This window comes from Prinia subflava, chromosome 2 (assembly GCF_021018805.1).
Source record: "Prinia subflava isolate CZ2003 ecotype Zambia chromosome 2, Cam_Psub_1.2, whole genome shotgun sequence".
In the NCBI taxonomy this organism is placed as follows: Eukaryota; Metazoa; Chordata; class Aves; order Passeriformes; family Cisticolidae; genus Prinia; species Prinia subflava.
This window is the reverse complement of record NC_086248.1, coordinates 6,968,788-6,987,933: the sequence shown is the minus strand read 5'-3', so window position 1 is coordinate 6,987,933 and position 19,146 is coordinate 6,968,788. Positions and strand designations below refer to the sequence as shown.

The 19,146-nt window shown below is 39.0% G+C and overlaps 1 protein-coding gene across 6 annotated transcripts in view; it reads right to left on the bottom strand.

Moving 5' to 3' along the window:
• Positions 1-19,146, bottom strand: part of ITSN2 (intersectin 2) — an 81,177-nt gene that overhangs the window by 19,092 nt on the left and 42,939 nt on the right. For all 6 annotated transcript variants that reach the window (XM_063424181.1, XM_063424197.1, XM_063424204.1 and 3 more), the window contains 17 exons: positions 18,858-19,120; positions 18,043-18,192; positions 17,674-17,814; positions 16,780-16,867; positions 16,024-16,163; positions 13,156-13,292; positions 11,608-12,053; positions 10,294-10,415; positions 8,356-8,531; positions 7,928-8,072; positions 7,306-7,511; positions 6,398-6,462; positions 5,575-5,741; positions 5,239-5,284; positions 4,933-5,054; positions 4,051-4,147; positions 3,036-3,227 (listed from right to left, as the gene is read on the bottom strand). In XM_063424181.1, the coding sequence (XP_063280251.1) occupies positions 3,036-3,227; positions 4,051-4,147; positions 4,933-5,054; positions 5,239-5,284; positions 5,575-5,741; positions 6,398-6,462; positions 7,306-7,511; positions 7,928-8,072; positions 8,356-8,531; positions 10,294-10,415; positions 11,608-12,053; positions 13,156-13,292; positions 16,024-16,163; positions 16,780-16,867; positions 17,674-17,814; positions 18,043-18,192; positions 18,858-19,120 (2,703 nt within the window). The remainder of the gene's footprint in view (positions 1-3,035; positions 3,228-4,050; positions 4,148-4,932; positions 5,055-5,238; positions 5,285-5,574; positions 5,742-6,397; positions 6,463-7,305; positions 7,512-7,927; positions 8,073-8,355; positions 8,532-10,293; positions 10,416-11,607; positions 12,054-13,155; positions 13,293-16,023; positions 16,164-16,779; positions 16,868-17,673; positions 17,815-18,042; positions 18,193-18,857; positions 19,121-19,146) is intronic.

Here is a 19,146-nt window from a genome sequence, read left to right as displayed (position 1 = left end):
AGCAGATGAAGACTGGCCAAAATAAAATTATCTCCAGACCAGGCCACTGGGAAGAACCATGAAATGGTAAGAGCACCATGCCTACCCCCCTTACACATGCCCTGGAAAGGACAGGAAGAGAACCTGGCACTAGACAGGTACTGGCAGCACACACGATCTGACCCTGCATGGTTGTGCAAACACTAACACAACAGAAGACTGATTCTTTATTTTAAATCTGTATTTTGAAACCTGCTGAATATTATATTTATTATGATGGCTTTTGTGCAAAAATTAGAAAAAAGGCTATTAAAATGTCATTAAAACAGGAGCATGTCTAACCACCACCACAGTCACCAGGAACACGACTCAACTGTCCTGTGTTCTGCAACCACCACATGTTCAAGAGAAAATCCCTCAAACCTACAAAACCCTGAAGAAATTTTGTTTTTCTTTTTCTTGCGGGGTCCTATGCCAGGATGTGCAGCTACAACAAAAGGAAAAGTGGTTTTGTTCTGTTCACAGAGCTATGTCAGCAACTTAAGGGAAAAATCACTGACCCCAGTTCCTTCTTTGCTAGGGAAGTTTGACATTACAGCTACAACTAATAACACCCAGAAAAGACTCCAGATACAAAGGTCTTTAAAACTGGGGGAAAACCAGAATGTTCCTAAGCCACAAACCTATTTGAGTAAACCAAATCTGCCTGCTCCCTCTCCAATACCATTATACTTACTCTAGAAAAAACAGCAGGAAAAACTGCTATTACTCAACAGAGGCATTCTAATACCCAGATCAGCAGATCTTTAAAATGCAAGAATGCATTTTTAAAATGATATTCTGTCATATCTCAAAGCTGTTCTGTAGAGGCCCACATCAACATTTCTGTGGGACAATTCCTTAGTGACTTGGCAAGAATACTTATGATAGTTTCTGTAGTCTGTTTAAACAGGAGCCAAAAATACTGTAAGGAAACCCAAGTGAGTTTGAAAGTTCATTCAGGACATATTTAAACATTCCTCTGGTTACAGAGGAGGTACAGAGCAGTGGCTTACTGCTCACACAGCAGCCCAGCAGCAGCAGCCCAGCTGAAATCCAGGAAATGGTATTTGAACAGAGCTGTGCTGCAGCTCCTGAGCTGTGCTGGCTTTGTACAGGCTCTGGGCTTGAAGCAGGATTTTTCCTTAAGTTTCCAAATGCCTGTATCACAACAGAGTGGCAAAGCCCAGCACAAAACTAGTGTGTAACTTAGCTTTCTCGAAATACTGAGACATTTTAAAAATGAGAATAAATTCAACATACTCTTTGTTCACCAGGAGGTGAATTTGGTAGAACTGCTTCACAGTGTAGTTCTTAGGGAGAAGTTTAATGGCCAGGTACAGATGAGCTGGTGTACATCTGCACATCACTAACCTTGGTCAAAAGCCAGTTTGATGTGGATGGGAATACTCTTATTCCACATCAATGAAATCTGAGGGAAAACTTAATGATGCATCAGCAAACAATGAGAAAAACTTACTCATCATCCAGAAAATTTTCAATTATGGTGTGGTCTTAGCACGGCTTTTGTTGAAAATCAGTGGTTTATGTGATCACTTTGCACTTGTCACATTCAACCACATAACTTGAAATAACAACACACCAGGTGTGACAAGTTGTTACCTCTATCATTTTTGAAATTCCTAAGTTTTAATATTCAGCCAGAATCTTAATTTTATAGCCCATCTGGTGGAATCTATACTGTTTCTTCAAATGTGAGATTTGCAAACAAATTAAAGCTTTCAAAGGACCATTTTAATGATTTAGCTATGTCTAAAGAAAAAATGTTAAGTTCCATCTAAATGTGGAAGTTTTTGATATCCCAACCACATTGGCCAGAGGCATTAAAAAAAAGCCAGAATAATGTGTTACCAAAAATATGAGCTCAGAAATAATTTAGCTAAAAAGAAAACCTCAAGAATGGTGCACACTCTCTTTTGCCCAGGAATCATAACAAGCTACCCAGGGAAAATACTTTAATTTTCCAACCCAAGCTGTACCTTCATTATGAGTTTGTGAATTTTTCTGTAAGAACACGACCATGTGATCAAATCTGAAGTGCAGACTGATCCTACACAGCAGCTACAAGCTAATAAGAGTGAGACTCAGCCAGACCTCCAGATGGGTGTCTCTATCCCAAGAGAAGCTCAAACATTGTCTAGAGAAAAACAGCAAGTGAAGGGACAAGGCCTGTGGTGTCAAAGGAGCAACTCTGGCATCGTGGTATGTTCCCAAACCCACTGGGCTGATGTAAAAGTTGGTTTAATCACAGGATGAAAAGCTGAAGGAGTAAAAATTGTGCTAAATTTCTCTGCAAGGAGTGTTTTCTCTGGGGTCAGGGGCCAAAAACCAGGGTGTGTCTAGGGGACACCAGAAACCTTTATTGTGTTTATGTGCAAAAGGCAGAGAGGATGTTGACTGTCAGGTGCACAGTTTAGGATTCAGTTCTCAGCCTGCTGCTGGTAATTTTCACCTCAGCCTATGTCCTGACATATACCTTGTCTCTCAGGACTGGATGACAGTTGGGATGCTGGGAGCCAGGACAAGCACATTTAGGACAGACCACTTGCTAACGCCAAAATCTTTTTCTTGTCCTTTTTACAGGTATTTTTACTTATCTGATATGTGTGTTAAAATTACTACAGCGCTTTTCCTTACTTTACAAAACTTGAGCAAATTCTGTAATTGCAGTTTGCCTGCACTGCTTCCCAGTCCATGTTAATTATCAGCATCTTGTTGGAAGGAGAACTCCTACCCAATCCAGTATTTTTAGCTCACCCTACAGCACTCCTGCTATCCTACACTGGCTGGTTGGTAATGTGTTAGTTGTTTGTACGTTAACTAGAAAAGGGTTTGAAATACCTTGGACTATAATAAAGTATTTAAAGAAAGAGTACTTCAAGTATTAATCAATTCAGCTGATGCCATGAACTCCAAATTCCAAACACAGAGAAGAAGAACAGCAATGCACCTTTGAAATGAAGTAACAAAATTCATCAAAAATAGAGGTTGCTTACACTGCTGACTTGGATCGGAATCTGTGGTCATCTTCACATAGTTTGAGGGGAAGAGACCTGTTACACCATTGATTTCTCCCTGCCACCAGTCAGCATCATCTTTGTTCAGCACATTGATCAGCTGCCCCTTGGAGAAACTGAGCTCGTCCTCGTTGTTGGCCGTGTAGTCGTACATGGCTATCACCTGGCACACTGGGAAGGAAGGAAGAGCAGGATGGAGTCATACCAGTGTTAAAACTGTTTTCTCAGTGTTTCACAAAACCACAGGAAAGAAACAACCATTTCACATGCACTGTTGCATAAGAAAAATGCCACATGATTTTATCTTGATACAGAATTGTCTTCCCTTTTCTTTTACTTTTTAAAAATTGAGCCAGCCAGTAATTCTTATTTTGACTTTATATATCTGTGAACTTTTATAATGAATGGACCGCATCTACTGGCCTTCTAAACACTTTAAAATGCAATCAAGTGTGCTTCACTCTTTTACTGGCTGAAAAGAAAGTGAGTTTGATTTATCTTACTGCAGACACTTGTGAGGAAAATGTGGCAGAGGAAGAGGAAACATGCATTAGCTAATCATGGGTTGCTGCTTTAGTCACAGGGAAGTTTTGTCCAGTAAAACCCAGGAAATCCTTGTATAAGGAACTCATAGCTGTGAGAACAGCATAATTTAAGCACACAGAAGCAAAAATCTCCTTTTCTGTGAAATAACCTCATTTGTACCCAACCATTCAAATGGAAAAACCTAGAAATAACCCAAAATTTGCTTAATCTCCCTCCTCTTTGTAAGGAGCAGTGCATGTAATTCCATGTGGTTTGCCAATGCTTGCTACCTCTCTCCAATATTTTTGCTGGCACTCAGAAACATGGAGTTTTCAGATGAGAAGAGCTCTTCAGAGCCATATCAAAATTAAAAAGCCCAGAAGACGGATGCTGACCCTCACAGATACATGAACAATTGAAATAGTTACATAAAATTCTACATTAAATACAAAGTTGTTTTTTTTTTTACCTGAGGGAGCAGCTGAAGTGGTTCTTTCACTGCTTGGGCCCAGCAGCTTCACATGGCTGGCAGGGAACCATCCCTTCTGTCTCTTTTTCCCTCTTGCCTGTAAATGTTTAAAATGGTTATTACACAATTGAAAAACTGAATAGTGCACAGACCAGAAAAAATGCAACAAATACGTCACAGAATTTTGCCAACAAAAGTCTAAGAAGTCAGGCTTCTAAACAGCTACTGAAAGAATCTCAAAAGATAAAAATCTGACTAAAGCATAAAAACAACACAATTTAGATAAAGCTGTACCCTAAATGTTCATCCAAATTTTTTAAGTGAGAAATCAGAGTACAACTCAACTGTAGGGCTGAAAATTTGTTCTATGAATATTCCACCTATGCATCGTATCCAGAGTCTCTAATGAGGTCAAGGGCACTTTTACAGCACATTCTTAAATCTAGGTGGGGAAGGGAGAGAAGTGGGAACAGCACCTTTGCATTAAACAAGCTTCCAACTCCAGCTTCCAAACCCACCTGTTCTTTCATTAGAATAACTTTAATGTTTCACCAATTAAATTCTAACCAATTAAGTAACTGTCAACTTGTCTCTTCCTCCTCCCACATGTTAATCAACGGTTTTATGTGACCAAGAAAATCAATTCTAAAAAAACCATAAAACCCCCAGCAACCCAATGTTTAAAAAAGTGAACCAACCAATCTAACAAACAACAAAAAAAATCCACCACACAGTTTTTCTTCCCCTTTGGTTTATACAAGATGAAAATAACTTTCTGACCAGCTTTTATGTAACTCTATACTTAGTTGTTTTTTTGAATTAAACCTGAGAGCACCTCCTTGCCACCCATAAAGTCACAATTATTTCTCCTTGAATCATTACCTGCAACTCTCCTTGCCACCATCCACTGGCATTTTTCTTTAGAATAAGTATCAGCTGTCCTGGAGCGAGACTGAGCTGTTCAGTTCCTGAAGCAGCATAGGCAGTAGTAACCTGAGCGATTTCTGGAAAGGAAACAGTAACTGCATTTGTTCTTTCTTCACTGTAGTAAGAGCTAGATCCACAGAAACACCATGGTACATGACTTGCAGCTAAGAACATCAGCCACCATTAACACTGCTATGAACCCACATGCTCAGAGTTACTTAAGAAACAGCATTAAATGTTACAAGGTTATCACACACTTACCGGGCTTCTTATTTATTGTTCCAGTTTTGCCAGCATAGCTAGAAGCCTACAAAGACAAAACAACAACCACCTTCAATGTGCAATAAAACCAGCACAGTTTACACGAAAAGCACGTGGAGATTTTAACTTTAACCTTGTATTCAACAAAACACCACCCTGTACAGAGAGAGAGGCAGTGTGACACTGGCTACAGCTCTGATTTAGCATTCAAGCTAAGGATTTTCTTTTCAGTCAAGCACATTAACCTCTGCTCAAAATCCCTGTCTAAGAGCTGGGTGCCAACAGAATAAAACTGAGAGAAAACAGCGCGTGTTAATTCTCAGAACACAAACTCACATCTGGATCTTTTGGTCTGACGTAATTGGAGGGGAAGATTCCAGTTCTGCTGTCGATGCTCCCAGTCCACCACTCCCCTTCCTTCTGGGTCACCAGGATCTCCTCACCCTCCACGAACGTCAGGTCCCCGGGCTCGGAGCTGGAGTACGGATAGAGGGCAACGTACTCTGTGCAAAGAGCCCAGAGAGAGAACAGCTTCAGAGGGGCACAGAGCAACGTCAGGAGCACAGAGAGGGGTACCAGCATTCAAACCAGGGCTCCAACAGGGATCATAACAGTGTGCTCACAACAGGGATCATGCCTTCACAACTCTGAACTGACCTGTCTACCTGCTTGACTGTAATCCCATTTACTCTTACAGGTATACAACTTTGTAATGAAAAAACAGAGGTGCAATTAAAATATAATCAGGGCAGCATGGAGATACACTAGAAATTTTTCTCCAGTAATACTTGTTTTCTCTATTTCTTACTGAGTGATCTACATTCAGGAGATGAAAAATCCTTTCTCATGTCTTCACAGAACAGCATAACACAGTGGAGAACAGCAGGAGGAGAATTCTGCTTGAGGGTTTTCAGAAATATATTCATGCTCAAGCAGAAGTCTTGATAGCAAAACCTAGGCCTATGCTCAACCTGAGTTACTCCTAACCTTACATTCCTATTTTAGAACTCTTGTATCAACAGCTGAAATTTTGCACTGTCTCTTTTGAACAAACACTGAAAAGTGCTGCTCAGAAACTCCTCACAAACTGACCTATATTTACAAGTCATCGAGCAGAACCAGACTGTAGCATTAGCTGGCATTTTTCACGCTGTCTTACCCTCTCCTGCTGGGTAACTCTGGGTATTAGGCCTTTTGTTTACAGCTGCATAAATTGCTTCTGGTCTGCAGGAAGAAGGAAGAATAAAAAAAAAAGCTTTATGTTACCAAGAGGCTGATCAAGAGCAGATCTCACAATTCACATGAGACAAAGATGACTTTGGTTATATCAAAGCTGGTACTGACTCTGAATTAACTGCAGAGACTTCCCAGACTATCAAACAGTAGCAAGTATTACTGATATTTAATATATTTATGGTACCCAAGAGCTTACCACTTAAAAAAATATCATGTGATAAGAGGGAAGAGATACATTCACAAATTATGTTATTCAAAAGCAATAAATTAAAGATTTTGACTAATTTCTCTTATTCTAAAGAATTTCTAAGAAGTTTTAGCAGAATGCATGCACAGAACAATTTACACACAGTGGTGCAGCCATCCCAGCAGTAACCAGACTTCACCTGAACAGTTATCCTGGAGCATCAGAACAGACATAATGATCTTTGCAAGTGAAGAAAAACACACTACTGCTCTGTGCAGAGCTTACTATTACTTATGGGTCACTTAAAAATTGGCACCTTCAGGACAGAATGCAAGTGCACAGCAAGAGAGGAGACTTGGTAATGAACACAAAGTCTGGCACTTGATGAGTAATCAAACACTACTGGTGTTTCACAGCACCCAGCCTAGCAAGACTGTTTACAGTCACACAGCAGTGAGCCCAGCATCACTTGGCTTGCCAAGTAATTCTTTCACTAGAATGAAATAATAAAAGCCTAAAATGACACAGTGTAAATTCTAAATGGCGTTTATGTTGTGCACACTAAAGCACTGCAAGACCTTTGCACACTAAACCACCTCTTTTTGCAAACTGCTGAATAAAACAACAGCAAAAGTCACACTTACTCCTCTTTCTTGGTTTCACTCCCAGGTAAGAGCTTGACATAGGACTTTGGGAACCAGCCCCTTCCTCCATGTACCTCTCCAAACCACCAGTTCTCCTGCTGCTCCAGGACAGTGATGATGTCATTCTTTGAGAAATTCAAGTGGTTATCTTTTTTTGCAGTCCAAGAGCAAAGTGCTTGTGCTTTTAGGTTCTCTACAGGCTGCCCCTGTAAGACAAAGTGATGTTTGTTGACCACACTGCCTCAAACTGGTTCAATTGTTAAAAAACAAACACTTTATCTTTATTGAAGTTTAAACAACTTCATTCCTAAGTGATGGCTGAATAACTTTGTTTACATCAATGCATGCATGCAACTCAGTTTCTTATTTGTTAGAAATATCTTCTGTCTAATTATAGGTGAAAATGATTTTAGAATTATGAAAGGTGAGTTCTCTTTCTCAGTGGTCTCTGGAAATATACAGAATTATATCAATGCACACTAGTAAATATTTAGATGAGCTCCTTTATTTTTCAGCCTGTTCAGTGCACCCAGCATTAGCAAAGTTGTGTGGTGTTCTGGTTTTTCTTTAAATCATTTTCATTAACATGAATCTGAAATACAGCAAGGTCTGCACAAGGTACCTGTCCATGGATGGGTGAAACAGATCCAGGGGACACAGTGCGAGTAAAAGCTGATTTCTGCTGCCAGGCTGTGTTAACGTTCAGGCTGGAAAAGGGGATGTTTTGGTAATCAGGTTCTTCTGCAGATTTACTTGGTGAAAGTGGTCTGCAAATTGAAAAAAAGGCATATTTATCAAATTACAACTTTTATTTAGAAAGTACCTCAAGCAGAGAGCTTTTTTTTAACATCTAGAAAACTGATATTCTATACAATGTAAATCAGACTATCAAATACTTAAATTTTCTAAGCTAAGACTTTTAAGAAGGTTCTTCATTAAGTTTTCTGCCTTTATATTTTAAAAACCAACACCAAGTGAAACTATAAAGCACATTATGTGCTAGCTAGATTTAGAAAAAGCAATTTAAACACAAACATAACAACAACTCACTCTGAAGCAGCTGAGGTAGTAGATAAAGATACTGTAGGAGGAAGTAAGGCTTTCTTAGGAGATAAAGCTTTTTCTCCTTCTGGTATTTTTTCTACATAATTGCATGGAAACCAACCAAAATGTCCTTGAAAACTCCCATAAAGCCAACCAGGCTCTCCCACAGTTTTTTCATCAACCTATGGACAGGAGGAGAAATACAAAGAGACTGGAATTAGCAGCATGAAACAAGCAGGGTACCTGGTGTGTCAGCACCTGCTGGCTCTGACCTGAACAGGGGCAGTGCCCACAGCAGGATCAGCATTTTCACCCTGCCCTGGCAGGACTGAGCTGGTTTTGCCCTGTGATGATGCTGCTGCACTGGTTTCAGACACAGGGACAGACAGACCTGAGGGACCTGCACCCTTCAGACAGGCCCCAGACATGCACTGGGGGATCATTTCTGAGCCACTCTGTCCTGCCAGGAACACCAGTGCATTGTGCTGGATTCTGCTGAATGTGCAGCCAAGAGGCAGCGGCTGGTGAGCCCAGCAGAGCAGGAAACAGCTGCTGCTGTTCTGCTCACAGATATAATTAACTCTGTCAGCTGACTGAGTCCAAAACACATCCAAAAATTCTATTATTTACCATGTGATTAAGTACAGAGCATCCTTAAACATTCCCAGCAATACCGAAGCTTCTATTACGCTGCAAATTAGCCAGTTAGTGAAAATTGGCTAAAAATTAGCAGCCCATCAAATAATATCAGCTGGTTAGCTTAGCTGGAGTTTGGGATGCAAGAGGAGGAGGAGGAGGTGGCAGCTGTTAGCCTATTTCTGAAATCAGTTATCAGCAGTTCAATGATACAATTACAGCTGAGAGGGAAGTCAAAGCAAAACCTACTTCTCTTGTTCCCTCTTCCATGGTTCATTTGTAGGAAAATGCAAACAAATGCTTTAACACTGTCAAGCTGAAAGCTAATTTAGTCAAGTGTTTTAATATTTTGTACCGCATTGCTTTATAAATTCTTCCTTATCACCTACTTGTAACACTTACAGTCTGAATGAGGAGGAACCACACATACTTACACATTAAAAACTATATTACCATGGCTGTAAATCAGTTTTCACACATTCACCTGCAGGCAAAGACTTTCAAACAAGTGCTAATAACTAATATACATGAAATAACACAGATTTCAACTGAGATGCGACAAGGCATTTCCAATGGTCCTCCTGTAATATTATAGACAGCAAATTTAGAAAAGTGCTATGGAATACATAAATTTATTCTGGACACAGAATAAATTACTCTGCCTGTCTGAGGGAGGATTGATAAAGGAACACCCAGAGACAGAATCACAGATTCATAAGATGGTTTGGGTTGAAAGGGATCTTAAAGATCACCTGGTTCCACCCCCTCTGCCAGGGGCAGGGACACCTTTCACTAGACCAGGTTGCTCAGACAGGCAGAAATCTCTATTAAGATTAAATTGGAAAACAGTATTAAGATTCAAAAGAACCTTTCACATCTACTTGTTAAATAACTAATTTGATTTGAATTCAAATGCCATCAATAAATAATACATGTCTCTATTTACTATGCTCATATTTCAAGCAAACACTCAGAAGCCAACTTGTGTAATGTGTGTAATGAACTGCAACAACTACATTGTTTCTCATTGACTAATTTTAGAAAGTCTATGTTTAGCATTCACTGTTCTTATATTCAAAGAGATTGTTAACACATCTAGGATGTGTAAAACTCTGAGAAATACTTTGGCTGAACTAATCCTAATTTCACCTGTTTAAAAAAAAATAAAGAAAGCAGCAATCCAATTTAAATTTTGAGTAAACCCTAAAACACATCGATGCAATGTTTTTGACTCTTAAGACTTTGTGCATCTCAAGGCTAGAGAAAAGGATTAATTTTTGCAAGTTAAATGTGGATAGTAATTCTTACCTGAATTACATCTCCGGTATTAAAGCTCATCTCATCGTGGTTCCTTGCCTCAAACGGATACAAAGCTCTGTAATTTACCAAGGCAATGGAATTCCTCGACTCTGCAGCACCAGCTGCACTGCCTGCAAGGTGAGAAACCAGTTACCAGTCTGGCACAGCTGGGAGACAAGCACTCAGCTGGAGCCACATCATTCTGAGCAAGGGTAGCAATATCAGTTCTTGCCCCAGACAATGGGCAGGTATCAGAAGGGATCACCAGGGCATCAGTTTAACACACCAATCATGGAAATGTAACTGAGACAACAAAATGCATTGATTTCTGAAGTGACAAAATCACAAAAACATAGGATGAGTGGGGCTGGAAGGGGCCTTAAAGGTCATCTAGTTCCAACCCCCTGTCATGGGTAGGAACATCTTCTGTCAGACATTAAAAATGGCATTTTTATCTTCTCTTTCCTTGCCACACTGCTCTGGCTAAGCCAGTGCTTTAATAAAGCCTCATTTAACACCACTATAATGTTCCAAGTTGAAAAGATCCCACTGTTGCAACAGTAAGTGTTTAGCAGCATGTGTGAAGATTTAATTTAGAAACCTATAATAGCAAAATATCACTATTTCTATTTTCTTTGCATCTCCATTCTCCAAGTCAGGGACTCATGTTGCAAACAGGGAATGTTTTACAAGGTTTAGCTGAGGTGTGCAAATATCTCTCAGCCCTGTTCTAATTTGATGCTTGCTGATCTCAGTGAGAAAAGTGGCTAATAAAAACTGACAAGAACTAATGAAGGATGAAATCAAATGTGCATTTAGTGAACATATTGTTAAAGCACTTTTTCCAAGTCCCACAGCTAGAGTTAGGTCAAGTCATTCAGTTATTTTTTTCATCTGAGGCACTGAGTAATGCAAAAATAAACTACATTTCACTGTTGATAAATCACTTTTCTGAGCATTACCTGCCCATCTCTCACCAATGAACAAACCCCCTCCATATCAGCATTCTATTTTAATGAAACAAAGTGCAAGCCCGAGGAAAAACCTAAAATATTACTGTTCCCAGCAACTGCTACTTGTTGACCATGATCACTGGAAGATTTGTCACCAGAGTCATAGGTGCTGAAAACTGATAAAAGTAACTTAAGTTTATAGGATCATTTTTAACTGACAAAAGAAAACTGACAAAATTGCTGGGTTTTTTTCAATTGTGTCTTAGGCAAGAAGTCTGCCATAGAGTCACATCAATAATAGTACACTTGAAGAGTGAAATCACACTCAGGAAAGTTAAAATCCAAAAGTCTTAATGATTTTCAGATTTACCTTCATTTTTCCAGGGTGGCTTAAGACTTTTCCCCTCTATTGGCTTCAACAGATCTGCAAACTTTTCATTTATGTTTATTTTAGAAGTGTGTTTCTCCACCTCTTGAGAGTTGGTTGCTTCTTTTATCTTTTTTATCTCCTCGTTCTGCTTGCGCCTCTCCTCAGCTTCTTTTGCTATTTGTTCTTGTTTTCTTTTATCTTCTTCCAGTTGCCTCTGCCTTTGTTGTTCCACCTCCCTCAAGATCGTGGCTTGTCTATTTTTCTCCTCCTCTGCAAGAAGCTGTTGTTTGTTTTCCCTTTCTCTCATCATGGCAGCTGCTTCTTCAGCTTTCAGCTTTTCTTGGACTTTTTCCTGCATTCGTTCTTCCTCCAGTCGTTTCTTTTTCTCTTCCTCTTCCCTTCGGATATTTTCCTGCCATCGGTTCTCCTTCTCCCGTTTTGCTTTCCTGGAAGAAAGGAATGAGAGAGGTAAGAGAACATCAATATAAGAATGAATGAGATTGTGTTCCTCCAGTAATCAGTGACACTTGTCAGCAAAACTGAGTTTATGACACTGATCACTGCTCTCAGGGTGATCAGCTCTGCCACAGACCATAGCTTAACATGGGTGCCAGTGTATTCCACATTAAAATAACCAATGGATTAAAGTTTAAGAATTTTAATCCATCACCTGTGCAGTGCCTTCACGAGCACTTCTGCCCACCTGCATCCTGATGAGCAAGAACTGATCTGATAATTGAACCACGCTGGATTTAAGCTCTCCAGCAAGGCAGTATCCAAATCTCCTGATTGGAAACAATGACTGCCAAAGAGATTAATTTCACTCAGGTACATAGATAAAAATAGCCTTTGCATTCTGATCTTGGCAGCTTTGTATTTTTGCCTTCAGCAGTTGTAATCTATCCAATGTGCTTATCCCTGCCAGGACCACACTGCAGCAGACAGGATCTGGAAACCTGACTGTATTCTCTGTAACTATTCAGATGCTATCCTGTGCCTCAGCTGTCTAAAGAGGTTAATATCCAATGCAACACAATATTTTAGCTGTCAGGACCTTTCTGCTGAAGAGAGAGAACCCAACCCTTTGGGCCTTCTTAAAAATGTCTGTATAAGACCTTTTCATCCATTCCCTGAGGGACATCCACTCCTCTAATGGGCATTTTAGTGTTTCCAAGAACATGGCAGGATCCAGTAGGAGCTGGGCAGCAATGCTCACACAACCAAAAATTAACAGGCTATCACCACACATAAAGCACATGGTTCTCTTAAACAGAAACTTTGTCACATGCAGAAAAATGCTGTCAAGAGCAAAGCCCATGAATCATCCACAGTACAAGGTCCCTAGCTCTGTTTCTTTAGTCAAATCAAATAGAAATCATTGAAAATCTCAAATTCAAACTCTCTTACGTGAGTGGTACTCCACATAAAATGCCTCCTCTAAGGCAACCAATAGGATGTATTTTTACATTTAAACTACAGATCTTATCTTAAAAGTGACAACAGCATTATTTTGAGAAGTGCAGCAGTGATACACTCAGCCATGGTTACCTTGCAGCCTCATCTTCCAGTCGCTTCTTCTGTGCGAGCTGAGCTCGTCTGGTTTGTACCTCTCTTATTTTGTCCTGTTTGATCCTGTGGAGCTGCTCCAAGGCTAATTGCTGTGTGCTGTAACTTTCCCTCAGGTCCTAGGGAGGGAACAATGGAATGCATAAAACGGAATAAAGCCAAGCTTTGAAAAAAGCATCCAGGTATTTAATGCTTTTTCAACCAAGTTTTAATACAAATGGCCAAAGTAGTATTAAGTTATTAATAGTCCTTGGAGGTCACTGCAAAGAAAGTCAAATCAACAGAAGTCTAAAAGGAGATGGCAGGTTTGCAAAGTCAGTGATGTAATTTGGGCTTTCAAAGAGCCCTTCCAGTGCTACACCTGCTGGAAATGCCACATACAACAGAGGAGAGGGCAAGATACAGAACTGAGTGTTCAAACACATTACTGAAGGCAGTGAACTGTATTTCAAATAACTCCAATGAGGCAGATTTCAGTAGAAAGCAAACACTGTACTATAATCTGAGAAAGCATCCTGCAGTAGGATGCTCACCCTTGATGCTTCCTGAGTGATCAGTCCCATGTTTAAAACAGGAAAACTTGATAAATATACCCAGCAGTCTTACCACTGTGGGAAACCACAGCTTAAAGACACTAACTCTGACTGGACTGTTCCTGTACTTGTAAACTTCTCAATTTTAGTCTTTTCGTTTTTGAACATATCCTTCAATTCCTATTCCACCTCCCTTTGATAACAATCTTTTTTTGCAAGCAAAAAATCAGCATGAATCTTTTGGATAACTAAATTTACAGACCAAAAAAAAAAAAATTAACAATAATACAATTACGTTAGATTGTACTTCACCATGTTGCAAAACACCTCTAAGATAATTCAGTCTTTTTTCTTAGGAATCCTGCTGATATACATTGAGCAATGCAACAGAAAAACACTGAATTTTTGTATCAATCTCATAAATACAAATAAAGCAATTAAGAATGAATCATTCCCACTACAGTGTGCACCTCTACCAATAATCATGTTGCCTAAGAGATATGGTGCAATTTATACGACAAAGGCAAGATAAGAAGATTGCTGTGTCACTCTAAGTCTCTGTAGCAACAAACTAAATCAAGCAATTGACTACAATTTTTTCTCAAATATATTCAGCTGGGAATATTTTTCCCTCTTATTTTGCTCAGAATTTCAGGAGCACTATGGAAGCAAACTTACATTAGAAAAACTCTCTTATCTTTAAGGACAGAAAAACCCTCATGCAAAGCAAAATAAAAAGCTCAGTTAGGTAAATCTGGTTGGTTTTTTTTCCCTTCATAAGTGATTTTAAAGGTATTTCTGACCTCAGCAGACAACAGTAGAGTTGGAAGACAGCGAGTAGGTTTTAGTACTGCGTTAATCTGGAGGTTTGAAGCATTGTGTTTGCCATACCATATTCTGCACTCTGATGCTGCTTCTAGACTTTTAAACTGGGACAAGAACTCAAATACCTGACCTCAGGATGGATGGATAGATACAGGTACAGGGAAAGAGACAGAGAAGTGGGAGAAGACACTGTTTCCATCTCAGACTACTTTTTTGGTTCATGCTGCCTTAACTAACAAGAAAAATGTTTGGGTGAAAAAACTTAGAGAAGAGTCCATTAAGAAATTAAAATCAGTATTTTGCTCTCAGTATTCTGCACTTTGGATTTCTAAGCAGGTAAGGACATTAAGCCTTTAAGAGGATGTAAAAGCTAGCAGAAAGAAAAACAGCCTATTGATTTTCTTTTTGGAAAATGTATTTAATAGAAATTGTACATCCAAACAGAAAGGGTAAGCAGAGAAAAATTGCGAAATAATTAAAAAACAAAAAAGCCAAAGATTAGAAAGTAACCTTAAGTAAGAGGAAGAGGTTGTTGAGACAGCTTAGCAGAGACAAAAGGCACTGAAGAACAGAATCATCCATATTCTCACACTGTAAGATAAGGTAGATAAAAAGCCAATTAATCTTTGCACTGTATTTTGAAAAACATATTTTAGGGAAGACTGAATTGTGGATGCAGCCACTGAACACAGCAAGCCATGCAACAAACAAGTAACTGAAAATGCCCATTGCATGAAGCCACTTCTAGAAAGAAAATAAATTCCTTACATGTTTACAAATTTTCGTGGCTTTTTTTTTTTTAATGGAGAGTGCAGAGCCCTTGTGCTGGCCCTGCATCAATTCCATTACTTAAGGAAAAGGTTTCCACCAGTGCCACTTGGAATAAACTGGCAAATAAAGTTAAATGGATGTGTGCTACCCTGTGAGAACTGCATGAGTTTTTAGGCAGGCCAAGAGTTGCCTCAGAAACAAAAATTCAGAGCCAGTGGTCAACAACTCAGCTTACAACAAATTAATGAATATTAACAAATAAGTGGCCTACACTTAATTTTAGGATCACACCCAAATCTGCTGCCAGATCCTGCACAGAGTACAGTGAAACTATGCAGGTCTATCAATAAAAGTCAAGTGTTCAGTACACAATTCAAAAATAGCAGCAAATATGACCTCATACTGTAAGAACAGAATGTGCAAGGGCCTGAAAAACTTGAATTCTAAATCAAAATGAGTTCTAGAAGGCAAAAGGTGAGAGTGAGCAATAGTTGAGTCATGCAAAGCAATAGTTAGCAAGAGACTCATATTTTAGTACATTAGCAATAGGTTTGCATTTTTATTGCATTATTTACTCCAAGACTTTTGATAATTCTTATTTGACACTGAAGTTGGGGAAAACTTTTTGGAAGCCTGGTGAAGGTGGCACCAATCTTTATGAGTGGATGAAGAAATAAAATACAGTGCTTACAAGTGTAGGATATTTAGATAATGCAAGTACCTTAAGCTGACTATTAAATTCATCCATTTCAGCAAGTTTAGAAGCTGTTTCCTTCTCAAGGGCATCTAGTTGTTCCTTAAGTCTTTGGCATAATTCTTCCTTTTCTTGGGACTTCTTGTGCACTGAATTGACTCCTGTACCTGCATAAGGAAAGACAAGCAATTTTACAAATGTTTCTCAGTTTTTCTTCAATTTTTTCCCCAGTTTTGTTATTATTGTTTGTTATTTTCCTATTATATACACAATCCAAATCTCCTTCCTCACACAAATTCCTTGATTTATCTTTCTATTCATATACAGCACAAGGAAGAAATTTCCCCAACACTGAACTAAGGCACACAGGCATTCCATACAACACATACAGGACAGTTTTCAAGTTGGTTTTTTTTAATATCAGACCAATTCATGCCTAATTTCTCTAGATAGAGATTCCAGTGTAATTTGAAGTAAAGACCAATGTAAACTTTCGCATAAATGGACTCCCTTGAGTTTAGAGTACCAAAAAAAGGACAAATTGTAATAACATCTGTGAGTTACATTGTCTGAATAAAGAAAGTTTTAAGCAAAATCTATGCTTTCTTGCCAAAATGTGTTTGTTTGCCCCTTATTTGGAACAAAAGGGAGATAATGGAATGCAGATGAGACAATGGCACTAACTGGGAAGATATAGAACACCTCTGTACCCTTCAGCCTTGATTACAAGGGATGAGAAATCAGCAAGGCAATCAAGAAAAGAACTCATGTGCAGGCACTTACTCTGAGTGTCTTCAAGTTGAGCATTTTTTATCCTTTCATTTAATAACTGCTTTTCAGGAACCAAATAGATTAGTTTATTCTGATAATCCTTTAAAGAGAACATAACAAATTTTTAATATTGTTTATGAGTCATTAAGTAAAACTGAGTGACTCTTCAAACACAGCTTCAACTCATGTTAATGAATCAGGGATGCAAGTTATCTTACTAGATAAAGAAAACATTACTTCTATACTCTTAATAGAAATAATATTACAATTGAAAGCTTTTAACCTCAAACCATTAACACAACTGGAAAAATATTTAACAAACATGCTAAACAGTGTAAATATTATCACAACACCATTTAAGGTGCCTGCCCTAAGCCTAATATAAAACAGTAACAACATGAAAAGAAGTTTCCCTGATGAGCAGATGCATCACATAAAAATATGGCAGAGGATAATTTATGGTAGTCAACTGATTAGAAATAATTATTGTCTTGCTACTCAAATAGACAAAAAAAAAAAGATGAAAGAGCAGCAAGGTAATTCACCCTAAACACCAACTTGGTCTGAACACAGGACAACATTCCTCAAAAAAATCCGAGTCTGGAGCCATAGAAGAATTCAAAATCAAAGAGAAGTTTCTATTATCAGTCCACAAAAGAAAAGTCGAGGTTTTCACAAAAGTTTTCACAAAAGAATTATTTTAACTCTCAGCTCATTTTAGTAAATATAATCATTTGTTTAACACCACACACAAAATAAATGCCTGTGCAATGCTGACAGTCTTGCCTATTCCCTCTCTCCACTGTGATCCAACTGACTCCATATTCCTCCCTATGCATTATCAACAACATTAGGAAAACACAGAATTTAGCAAAAGAAAACCATAAGCTTATCAAAGTTACACACCTCAAGCTGTTGCTGTAGTTGCTTGACTTCCGTGATTCCTTGGTCATATTTCCTATCCAAAGCCTCCAGCTCAGTTTTTCGCATTTGCTTTTTGCTACGAATATCCTGCAACCTGCCTGAGATCTGCTGATGTTTGCCAGTCTGGAAAGAAAGCAGAGACAGAGTACACCACATATGGCAAAAATCCCTCTGCTAAGCCTGAGTGCAGGTTAGTTAACAACCAGTTCTCTAAAATAACCCAAAATACCCGCTTTAGGTTCCTCATCCAAAACAGAGTGGAACTCCTAGTGGGCCATTAATGCAGGTATTAACATTTGTACAATTTAAAATAGTGTATTTCAGCATATGTGGTGAAATTTCCTGTCTTACCAGGGCTTCTAATTCAAGATTAAGGCTCTTCTTTTTAGAGGTCAGCTTGACAATTTCTTCTTGTTCCCTGTTACGCTGGTTAAGAAGTTCTTGGCGACGGATTCTCTCCCATTCCAGCCGGCGCTGGCGCTCGAGCTCCTGCTTTGCTGCCTGAGGAAAAGTTACATTACCTTAAATCACAGTGGAGATGCAGAACTCAGAGACCTTGATTTAATATCATGTGCTCTACTTCCAAACAGCACAACGGCAACACAACATAATGTCTTCTCTAAAGTGCTTTTATACACTTCAGCATCAAAGAATGCAAGAAGTGATCCTACAAGATTCTTTGTGCCACACTCCTGACTCTGGATGAAAAAGCTTCACAATTCAGAAAGCCTCTGCAGCTTGGAATATTGCCCATAAAACAGCACATTGACAGATACTGCTCATAACCTCCTTTGAGTATTTCACAGAACTACATAAAATATGGAAGTGTGATGCATGCATTGAGACACCAAGTAGAAGCAAATTTGTCTCAATTTCGGCTGTCCAAATGTTATCAATTATGAATTCAGTACAGTCCTGTTTGGAATACAAATTTTTGCAAAAATACATGAAATGTGCTCATGAAAATCTCATCTGTCCTATGAAGGATTTAAAAATCTTTAACCTATACCAACATTTATAACAGACACAAATGGTGTTCTCTCTCTCCAAGACAACCTGACATCAGCCAGGCCAGAAGACAGAAGCAAAGCCAGCACACAAACTCCGGATGCTGTATGCACATAAACATTCCTTAGAGCATTAAAAAGTAACGTTAAGAAAACAACCTCCCGCCTTTCTATTTCTTTCCTCCTTTCTTCTTCCCTTTGTCTCTCCAGCTCTCGTTGTCTCTCCAGCTGCCTTTCCATTTCCAGCTGCCTCTTCCGTTCCTGCTCCTGGCGTTCCCTCTCTCTTCGCTCCTGTTCTTCCCGTTCTTTCTGAGCTTTTCTTTCAGCCTCTCTCTGCTGCTGCTCCAGCAGGACCTGGCGGCGTTTTTCCAGCTCCATATTTCCCCTCTCGTAGTTGGCTTTCCTTTTGTCCTCAAATGTCACTAAAACAAGGAAAGGTCATTATTTC